The 12191-nt window shown below is 36.1% G+C and overlaps 1 protein-coding gene across 7 annotated transcripts in view; it reads right to left on the reverse strand.

Moving 5' to 3' along the window:
• The window catches only part of CHCHD3 (coiled-coil-helix-coiled-coil-helix domain containing 3), a 538892-nt gene that overhangs the window by 470129 nt on the left and 56572 nt on the right, over positions 1-12191 (reverse strand). For all 7 annotated transcript variants that reach the window (XR_013829655.1, XM_079931113.1, XM_079931114.1 and 4 more), the window contains exon 3: positions 10580-10661. Coding sequence is in view for 6 of the 7 variants with exons in the window: in XM_079931113.1 (XP_079787239.1) it covers positions 10580-10661 (82 nt within the window). In the remaining variant the exon portion in view is untranslated. The remainder of the gene's footprint in view (positions 1-10579; positions 10662-12191) is intronic.

Raw genomic sequence — 12191 nt, forward strand, 5'->3', positions numbered from 1 at the left:
GATTCATTGCCTGTGACAGTTGTGAGGACCATGAGAAAATACTGACTGCTAACTGATCTTTAAGGTCACTTAAAAACTACATTTTTATGATTAAAGCCACTGATAAATATTAGTGGATCAACAGAACTTGTTCCCTGAAAGTTGGTATTTTTTTTTAATTACTATATACCTAGAGATGACTTGCAGGTTGAAGGTATGTAATTTCATAACAACTGTGTAATATGTGTCGATGACTAGAAAACAACGTTTAACACTACACTAATTTGAAACAAAGATTTATAACAAGTCTCTAGTACCTATAGTCCTTGGTTAATGTCTGATTTTTAAAAGCACAGTTTTTTTGTTTTTAACATAATGTGAAATGTATATGCATATGTATACAGAGTAGACTGCCCTTCCCAGGAGAATGTCAAGATTTTCCAGTACGAATGATTCATTCAATCATTCAACTGAACAAATATTTGTGAGAGTTTACCATGTGAAAGATGCCACACTAGGTAGATGATTTCTTACATTGTGTATTTTCAATGTGACACTAGGCCCCCCAAACACTGTTTTTTTATATTGGATTCTTTCCTCCTTCCTTTTTCAGCTTTTTCCTCCAAAGGCAAATAATATCAAAAAATAAAATTAAAATGAATTATTATATATAGTGGATTTAAACAGAAGACACCAGCCCTACGAATTTCACCTTTACTATGAGAAACTAAGAAGTATTGATACAAACAAGTTTTAAGCCTTCATCTGATGATATAAGTTCTTATTTGATGTGATAAATGGAAAAATAAATGGACTGTGCTATACTCTAACTTAACCACACAGCTGATAAAATTTATGACTAATTGATTAAACCAAATTATTTTGCGTCTCACAAATCTAATGTAATTGTTCAAGTAATTAAAAATGGGGTAAAATCTCAACTAACATCCACCTAAAAACAGCAAGCAAGTAATCTTGGTTGATGTACAGCTAGTTACAACATCAAGTAACTATTCCCTTTCTTCCTGGCTTCCTGAAAAAGGTTATTAAAATGGAGGCAACTTTCACTTGCCTTTATAGCTATAGAGGTGAAATTCAAATGCCAAAGGTCAGAGGTCAGAAGTAGTCACATTTTTCTTGCTGTCAGAGACTGACTTTTGGAGGTAGGGCACAGGAGAGAAGTAAATCACATTTTAAAAGTCTATACTCAAACTGTAGCATATTACATCCTTGCTATACTGGCCAGCTATAATTGTAACACATTATGGTCAGCTATAATCCAAAACACACAACAGAGTATCACAGCAAAAACAGACTGTTAACACGAGCATTTAGTTTGCTCTTGACTCTCAATACACCAAACAACTATTCCATCCATTATATGTTGTGATAAGCAAACCTACGATTCCAAATTAGATCCAACAATTTTAGTGTGTGTACTAACTTTATGTCAGTGATTCTGGAAGGCATCAAATCACTCAAGATTCTCATAAAACAGAATAAGATCTAAGATAAATTGAATTGAGATTCCATGTGTAAATGTTTTTTAGAAATGAGAATATAACATATATAGTCATAGTGCTTAAAATTAACTATGGCATCGCTGTGGCCCTGGTAGAAACCTCCTCCTCGAAAGCAACTTTTATTAGGCCACATCTGCGTATTAGTTTTAAAGAAGTGGAAACTTGGATACACAACAACGTCCTACTATACAGCACAGGGAACTATATTCAATATCCTGTGATAAACCATAATGGAAAATAATATAAAAAAGAATGTTTATATGTATAACTGAATCACTTTGCTGTACAGCATAAATTAAGACAACATTGTAAATCAACTATACTTCAATTTAAAAAATAAATGAAAAATAAAGAAGTGGAAACTTAAAGGAGTTCAGGTAAATTCTAAATGGCCTAATAAAGTATCTTCAGTTTAAATGATTTCTGAATGGGTTCTAATGTGTGTGGCATGACCAGTCAGAGATGCCATAAAAGGATTTCTGAATTAGGTAGGCGATGAGGCAGACACTCAAGAAATCATTTCCAGATAATTACCCTAAATGTGACTGGATTAAATACTCCAACCAAAAGACAATGACTTGCTGAATGGATACAAAAACAAGACCCATATATATGTTGTCTACAAGAGACCAACTTCAGACCAAGGGACACATACAGACTGAAAGTGAGGGGATGGAAAAAGATATTCCATGCAAATGGGAATCAAAAGAAAGCTGGAGTAGCAATACTCATATCAGATAAAATAGACTTTAAAATAAAGACTGTTACAAGAGATAAGGAAGGACACTACATAATGATCGAGGGATCAATCCAAGAAGAAAACATAACAATTGAAAATATTTATGCACCCAACATAGGAGCACCTCAATACATAAGGCAAATGCTAACAGCCATAAAAGGGGAAATTGACAGTAACACAATAATACTGGGGGACTTTAACACCCCACTTACAACAATGGACAGATTATCCAGAGAAAATAAATAAGGAAACACAAGCTTTAAATGACACAATAGACCAAACAGATTTAATTTTTATTTACAGGACATTCCACCTGAAAGTGGAAGAATACACTTACTTCTCAAGTGCACATGGACCATTCTCCAGGACAGATCACATCTCAGGTCACAAATCAAACCTTGGTAAATTTAAGAAAACTGAAATCATATCAAGCATCTTTTCCGACCACAATGTTATGAGATTAGAAATCAATTACAGGAAAAAAATTGTAAAAAACAAACACATGGAGGCTAAACAATATGCTACTAAATAACCAAGAGATCACTGAAGAAATCAAAGGGGAAATCAAAAAATACCTAGAGACAAATGACGATGAAAACACAATGACCCAAAACCTATGGGATGCAGCTAAAGCAGTTCTAAGAAGGAAGTTTAAACCAATACAATCCTACCTCAAGAAGCAAGAAAAATCTCAAATGAACAATCTAACCTTACACCTAAAGGACCTAGAGAAAGAAACAAAAAAAACCCAAAGTTAGTAGAAAGAAAGAAATCATAAATATCAGAGCAGAAATAAATGAAATAGAAACAAAGAAAACAAGAGCAAAGATCAATAAAACTAAAAGCTGTTTCTTTGAGAAGATAAACAAAATTGATAAACCTTTAGCCAGACTCATCAAGAAAAAGAGGGAGAGGACTCAAATCAATAAAATTAGAAATGAAAAAGGAGAAGTTACAACAGACACTGCAGAGATACAAAGGATCATGAGAGACTACTACAAGAAACTCTATGCCAATAAAATGAAGAACACGGAAGAAATGGACAAATTCTTAGAAAGACAGAACCTTCCAACACTGAACCAGGAAGAAATAGAAAATATGAACAGACCAATCACAAGTAATGAAATTGAAACTGTGATTAAAAATCTTCCAACAAACAAAAGCCCAGGACCAGATGGCTTCACAGGTGAATTCTATCAAACATTTACAGAAGAGCTAACACCCATCCTTCTCAAACTCTTCCCAAAAACCGCAGAGAAAGGAACACTCCCAAACTCATTCTATGAGGCCACCATCACCCTGATACCAAAACCAGACAAAAACACTACAAAAAAAGAAAATTACAGACCAACATCCCTGATGAATACAGACGCAAAAATCCTCAACAAAATACTAGCAAACAGAATCCAACAGCACATTAAAAGGATCAGACACCATGATCAAGTGGGATTTATCCCAGGGATGCAAAGATTCTTCAATATATGCAAATCAATCAATGTGATATACCATATTAAACTGAAGAAATAAAAACCACATGATCATCTCAACAGATGCAGAAAAAGCTTTTGACAGAATTCAACACCCATTTATGATAAAAACTATCCAGAAAGTGGGCACAGAAGGAAGCTACCTCAACATAATAAAAGCGGTATATGACAAACCCACAGCAAACATCATTCTCAATGGTGAAAAACTGAAAGCATTTCCTCTAAGATCAGGAACAAGACAAGGATGTTCACTCTTGCCACTATTATTCAACATACTTTTCCAAGTCCTATTGCAAGTCCTAGTCACAGCAATCAGAGAAGAAAAAGAAATAAAAGGGTACTTCCCTGGTGGTGCAGTGGTTAAGAATTAGCCTGCCAATGCAGGGGACACAGGTTTGAGCTCTAGTCCGGAAAGATTCCACATGCCGCGGAGCAACTAAGCCCGTGCGCCACAACTACTGAGCCTGTGCTCTAGAGCCCGCAAGCCACAACTACTGAAGCCCGCACACCTAGAGCCTGTGCTCTGCAACAAGAAAAGCAACCACAATGAGAAGCCCGCACACCACAACAAAGAGTAGCCCCCACTCGCCACAACCAGAGAAGGCCTGCGTGCAGCAACGTAGACCCAATGCAGCCAAAAATAAATAAATAAAAATAAATTTATTTTTTAAAAAAAAAGAAATAAAAGGAATACAAACTGCAAAAGAAGTAAAACTGTCACTGTTTGCAGATGACATGATACTATACATAGAAAATCCTAATGATGCCACCAGAACACTACTAGAGCTAATTGATGAATTTGGTAAAGTTGCAGGATACAAAATTAATGCACAGAAATCACTTGCACTCCGATACACTAACAATGAAAGATCAGAAAGAGAAATTAAGGAAATAATCTTATTCACCATTGCAACAAAAAGAATAAAATACCTAGGAATAAACCTACCTAAGGAGGTAAAAGACCTGTACTCAGAAAACTGTAAGACACTAATGAAAGGAATCAAAGATGACACAAACAGATGGAGGGATATACCATGTTCTTGAACTGGAAGAATCAATATTGTGAAAATGACTATACTACCCAATGCAACCTACAGATTCAATGCAATTCCTATCAAATTACCAATGGCATTTTTCACAGAACTAGTACAAAAAATCTTAAAATTTGTACGGAGACACAAAAGACCCTGAAGAGCCAAAGAAATCTTGCAGGGGAAAAAAAAAAAACGGAGCTGGAGGAATCAGACTCCCTGACTTCAGACTATACTACAAAGCTACAGTAATCAAGACAGTATGGTACTGGCACAAAAACAGAAATATATATCAGTGGAACAGAATAGAAAGCCCAGAGATAAACCCACGCACCTATGATCAACTAATCTATGACAAAGGAGGCAAAGATATACAATGGAGAAAGGACAGTCTCTTCAATAAGTGGAGCTGGGAAAACCAGACAGCTAGATGTAAAAGAATGAAATTAGAACACTCCCTAACACCATACACAGAAATAAACTCAAAATGGATTAAAGATCTAAATGTAAGGCCAGACACTATAAAACTCTTAGAGGAAAACATAGGAAGAACACTCTGACATAAATCACAACAAGATCCTTTTTGACCCACCTTCTAGAGTAATGGAAATAAAAACAAAAGGAAACAAATGGGACCTAATGAAAATTAAAAGCTTCTGCACAGCAAAGGAAACCATAAACAAGACAAAAAGACAACCCTCAGAATGGGAGAAAATATTTGCAAATGAATCAACAGACAAAGGATTAATCTCCAAAATATACAAACAGCTCATGCAGCTCAATATTACAAAAAAAAAAAAAAAATTACAAAAAAAAAAACCCAATCAAAAAATGGGCAGGGGCTCCCCTGGTGGCGCAGTGGTTGAGAGTCCGTCTGCCGATGCAGGGGACGCGGGTTCGTGCCCCAGTCCAGGAAGATCCCACATGCCGCGGAGCGGCTGGGCCCGTGAGCCATGGTCGCTGAGCTTGTGTGCCTGGAGCCTGTGCTCCGCAACGGGAGAGGCCACAACAGTGAGAGACCCGTGTACAGCAAAAAAAAAAAAAAATGGGCAGAAGACCTAAATGGACATTTCTCCAAAGAAGACATCCAGATGGCCAAGAGGCATATGAAAAGCTGCTCAACATCACTAATTATTAGAGAAATGCAAATCAAAACTACAATGAGGTATCACCTCACACTGATCAGAATGGCCATCATTGAAAAATCTACAAACAATAAATGCTGGAGAGGATGTGGAGAAAAGGAAACCCTCCTGCACTATTGGTGGAAATGTAAATTGATAGAGCCACTATGGAGAACAGTATAGCGGTTCCTTAAAAAACTAAAAATAGAATTACCGTAAGATCCAGCGATCCTACTGGGCATATACCCAGAGAAAAACGTAACTCAAAAGACACATGCACCCCAACGTTCACTGCAGCACTACTTACAATAGCCAGGTCGGGGAAGCAACCTAAATGTCCATCAACAGACAAATGGATAAAGAAGATGTGGTACATATATACAACGGAATATTACTCAACCATAAAAATATTACTCAACCATAAAAACCATAAAAAATATTACTCAACCTAAATGTCCATCAACAGACAAATGGATAAAGAAGATGTGGTACATATATACAACGGAATATTACTCAACCATAAAAAGGAATATTACTCAACCAAAAAAATATTACTCAACCATAAAAAGGAAAAAGAATATTACTCAACCATAAAATATTACTCAACCATAAACCATGATATTGGGTCATCTGCAGAGACATGGATGAACCTAGAGACTGTCATACAGAGCGAAGTCAGAAGGAGAAAAACAAATATTGTATATTAACACATATATGTGGAATCTAGAAAAATGGTACAGATGAACCGGTATGCAAGGCAGAAACAGAGACACAGACATAGAGAACAAATGTATGGACACCAAAGGAGGAAGTGGGGGCGGGATGAATTGGAAGATTGGGATTGACATATATACACTAACTAATATGTATAAAATAGATAACTAATGAGAACCTGCTGTATAGCACAGGGAACTCCACTTTGCTGTACAGCAGAAACTAATACAACGTTGTAAAACAACTATACCCCAATTTAAAAAAAAAAAATCATTTCCAACCTAACAGAGGTTATGGTCCAGAGTATGTACAGACTGTACTGACAAAATACAGTTCTAGGACCCTATCTGCCCACGTTTCCACATGCCTGAAAGCACCTCACACTTGCAGTCTGCCAGCCTGATCCTGAATAGTTGGCATAGCCTGCACATAAGCATCAAAATTTGCAAAACTTTTTCCAGTCAGCAGTCTGGAAAAATCCCAGGTACAACAGCAGAATGCTGTGTCATCAAGGTTTTGATGGCACAGAATATGATACCGTGTGGAAAAACAAACACATCAAGACCCTGAGTCACAGAACAATTTAGAAGAATTAGAACCAACATGAACAGGTTTTGAGTCCCTTAACCTTGGGTTTCTCACTATCAGCACTACTGACATTCTGGCCCAGATAATTCTTTGTTTTTTTGTAAGGTTTGTCTTTTTTTGGGGGTGGGGGGTATCCTGTGCATTACAGAATGTTTAGCAGTATCCCTGGCCTCTACCCACTAGATGCCAGTAAGACCTAACTAGTTGTGACAGCCAAAAAACGTCTCCAGACATTTTCATGTGTCCCCTGGAAACCAAAATCTCCCCTAGCTGACATGCCTTAACCTATTTATTTCACTTACATTTTCCTTTTTATGAACATACAAGTGATAGGTTTTTAGAAATTCAAAGTCAGTCTTAATGAGCTCTTTCAATAAAAAAAATTCTAAGATGTAAACTACTGGGTTATTATCTGCAGCAATTTTTTTCTTAGTGGTACGTCAAATACAATGCTTCTTAGAAATCGATGGCATCTTCAATTCAATGAAATTCAGCCACCCACCATCCTTTCCCCTTTATCATGGAACCGTCATCCTGGAGAATTACTTCTTCCTCACTGTGTAAAGTTTTAAGTACTACCCAGTTCTTCCCTACCTAGTGGTTCTCTAGTCTTCCTTTTGAGTCCTTTCAACTATCTAATATTCTTCTAAAAATTTCCTTGCTTCCCAAGTCGGCCAGAGTTAAGTTCCAGTCTTTCAACCAAGAAAACCTAACTGAAACAAGGTCCTTATTAAGCTAGGCTGACAGAAAATATTTCAGAGTATTTCCCTGCCATGAAATTCACCAACCTATTAAAAATGTTGGTGCTTCTCCTTTACCATTCACCATATAGGTGGAGTGAATGGGGTACAGATGAAACAAGAATTGTTGTAACAGTGTCATGGGGATTCACTGTACCCTTCTGTTTTTGAAGGTGTTTTAAAGTGTCCATAATAAAAAGGTTAAAAATTATAACTATCCTATAAAGAAAAATATCACAATGGAAATAATTTCCAAAGTCCTTTCTGCATACGTTGGATCCCTTACACTTTCATGTGCCTATGCCCCAATCTTAAGGGCTTAGGAACTCAACTACAGTTATGGGTACATCTGGAGTGAAAAGAGAAGACTTGGAAAGCCAGGCATATACCACTGACAGTCCAGGACACAAGGAACCATCTTCTAAAACTGCTTCCAAGGCTTTACTCAATTAAGGCAACAGATACAATTATCTATAAATGCTTTGTTTCTCCAAAAAGTTGCTTTTAAAAGACGGCACAGAAAACCTTTTTAATGCTTTTTCTGAAGTTTCTTCTCTGGTTGAAAAAAGAAAAAACATAGCTATTGATTCTTCTAAGAACTATCATACAGATAAACACACACTTTTTGCCAAGATTTGACAGCTGGAAGTTTGCATGAAGAAGGCTTCAAACAAAACATTTTTTTTAAAGAGAAAACAATAAAAAAAGGCTGTACAACCCTCTGCTCCCCTTAAAAGTGACAGAAAATAAATTCTTTATCAGTAGTCATTTGTCCCAGGTTACAGCTAGGCTGCCAACCCCAGTCCACATGAGAGATGAAATCAGCCCTCACTGGCACCTTGTATCCATCTCATCTGCCCTTTACCTTTCATAGAACAGGAGAACAAATGGGAGCTAAGTCATGGAGGGGGAAAAAAATACCCCACCACAGTGAGAATTACTGTAACAAAAGCCTGTACCATAGGGGAAGAAAGGAAGACAAAAAATTCCTATGTGAAATATAATAAGCAAAGTAAATATGAAGGTCTAACCAAAAACTCCTTATTAAAATAAAATTCAATTAAAAGTAATAAAATTTCAAAGACAAGGAATTCTACCATAACACATTGATTTTCTCTGCTTCTTAATGAAAATGGTCTCAGTTTTTTTGAATATTTTAACTTCACTATCTAATTATATACTCCATCAACCTAACCCCAATTAAATAATTATGAAGTGCTGCGTGGGAAACTATTGAAATATGCGTAGACACTTTTAGCAGTACTAACTACATCTTGATTTTTAAAACCCTAAGCCACGAGCCTTCTCTCTTTCCTGAGAAAAATGGTGGTCTTAATGTACAGTAAAACTCATGTCCTGTTCTACACGTTTCAGGCAAATCGGACCTAGCTTATTTAGCACTTCGTCAAAGAGAAGAAATGTTAGAGAACATTTCATAAACCCTCACTTTAGAGATGAAATATTTAAGGCCCAAAGAGGTTAAATTATACACTGAAGCCCCTATAGCCAAGTGAAGATGAGACTCCAATTCAAATATTCCTTACATTAGCCCTCTCAAGCAAACTAGTGAAGCAGCCCAAAACACACACACACACACACACACACACACACACACACACACAATCTTACAAACCATCTACTGGTAGTAGTCATTGTGCATGTGAAAGATATTTGCATAATCATGTAATAATAATGCTTTTTGCTATACGGAAATTTCAGAAATAGCACAGATGGGAAGCACTTGACTCTATCTTGGATTAAAATGTATCCACATATTTCTATGAGTAAGTATATACTTTAAGTCTTTAAAAAGTAGTACTTTTACCAAAAAAAAAATTAACTATTTTGTTTTGAATATTGCTTTCTTTTCAGTTTACAGCCTTTCAACATCTTTTTGAATCAGCACATAAGATCTACTTGACTGTCTAATATTCCACTGTAATAAAATTCCGTGTACCATAATTCACTCATGCAGCCCTCCATGATGGGCATCTGGATTGCTTCCAGTTTTCTATTACAAAAACATTTCAGTGAACATTCTTTTAGCAGCTGTTGTTAGAAGTAGTAATAATGACAACAATAATATAGATGTATACAAAAAAATCTAGAGGAATGAAATGTTCAAGAGTGGTTATCTCTGTAGGATGAAATTACAGAGGATTTTGTTTTTTCAACCTTACACTTATCTGTAACATCTTTGACTTTTTTAAGTGAGCATACTACTAATCAGTGCTACTTATTAACATGGGTACTATCTATAACATATAACATTCATTATTAGCTACAATATTGTTAACCTTAATACCCATAGTAGACGATGTAATTTTCAATCATAAATTATATTCATTAAAAGAACCTAGCCTGAGAAGTGCCAGGAGAATCCTCAAGAACTACTTCTCACATATTGAAAAAACAGGGCTCAATTATTCATGCAACTAAGAAGTACACAAGAAATAAAATGGTCATTTACAATTGAGTTTGGGAAGGGGATAACCTAGGGCTTTAACAAGCACAATCCAAAACCAAAACCAGCCACGTTCATACATGTTCAGCCAAATACAAATGACGAGTCTTATTATAATCATTCCTCTCCAGAAATATTTCATAAATATGACAAGTCTGCCAAAATCTGTCTCAAACACCATGAAGCTCACCGTTTCTGATTTTCAGATTCTTTCTTGGCCTCCTCCAGTGCCAGCTCCTCAGCCACTCTTCTTTTCAATTCTTCATCAGAAACTAAAATCAATAAAGAGGGGAAGGAGATAAAATAAGTGACTTCTTTAAACAAAAGCATCAGAATACTCAGGAAGACAAAGCTGAGACTAGATCTTAATAGGCAAAGTTTTGCCAGCTGGTCAGTGTCTCCTTGGAACCACCTAAGCAGGGTGGAAAAGACCAATTAGTGCACTTCAGGAGTAATTTAATCAAGAGTTCCCTGGTGACCTAGAAATCTCCACACCTGCCAGAAGTTATAATAAACTCAAGGAGCTGCTTACTGCCCAGTGGGACTGAGCCATTAAGTACAAATTCTTTAAAATGATGTCCTACCATTAAAGTCTGACAACTGCATAGAGGGGGAGGAGAGGGTGTAAGGAAGGGACTTCAGAGAGGAAAATGACACCAAAACATTCCTACTTTGATAATTAAACATTTTAAAAAATCACTTATTAGAGAAAGAAAATCATTTGTAGTTACATTCATTTTTCCATGATTTACAAAAAAGGGAATTTATGACTCATATTTAAACCCATATTTTTTGGAAAACGTCATTCAAATTCAAGTGCCAACAATTGGAGAGAGAGACAGAACAGTGCTGAGAACACGGCTGGAGCTTTCTAAATAACTAATGACTTGATCTGAAACATCTGGTCTTTCCAATTAGAAGATTTTGTACAATATGTTTTGTAAGATTCTTACAGCTATGATAGCAAATAAAATAGACAAATTTTACATACTCTTTTAAGAGCTTTCCATAAGAAATAAGCAAGGACTCTTTCCTCTTCAGTACCCAAAACCCACTACCCAAAATTATGACCAAGAAAGCACCAGAAACACTTAAGATCTAGGAATACACACAGGACCTAACAAGTATTTCAACTGGTTGAGCCTACTAGATGGAAACTAGACAGTACTCTCTGCTCTTCAATGACATTTTATTTGATAATCTTGCATTATAAGCACCTTGCCTTACGGAATATGCAAAAAATTAATTACAACAAGATATGCAAAAACTTTAAAATTTAGCTGACACTGGGCAATAACAAAGAAGATATATGAAAGGTCTAAGGATGTCTTCTCTTATTTGTGGACTATCAGAAAACAACAACATCAAAGGACATTATCAAGAAGGTGAAAAGACAACCCACAGAATGTGAGAAAATACTGGCAAATCATATAGCTGACAAGTGGCTTGTATCCGGAATATACAAAGAATTCTTACAACAGAACAACTGAACAGAACAATAAAATGACAACAAAATTAAAAATGGGCAAAGGACATAAATAGGCATTTCCCTAAAGAAGATATTCAAATGGCCAATAACTGCATGAAAAGTCACTCAACAGCATTCATCATTAGGGAAATGCAAACCAAAACCACAATGACTTACCAATTCAAACCCACTATAATCCAAAGGACAATAAAAAGTGCTGGTGAGAATGTGGAGAAATTGAAACCTTCATGCATTGCTAGTGGGAATGTAAAATGATGCAGTCACTATAAAAATAGTGAGGCAGTTTCTCAAAATGCTGAACATAGTTACCAAA

This window comes from Stenella coeruleoalba (genome assembly GCF_951394435.1).
Source record: "Stenella coeruleoalba genome assembly, chromosome: 9".
In the NCBI taxonomy this organism is placed as follows: Eukaryota; Metazoa; Chordata; class Mammalia; order Artiodactyla; family Delphinidae; genus Stenella; species Stenella coeruleoalba.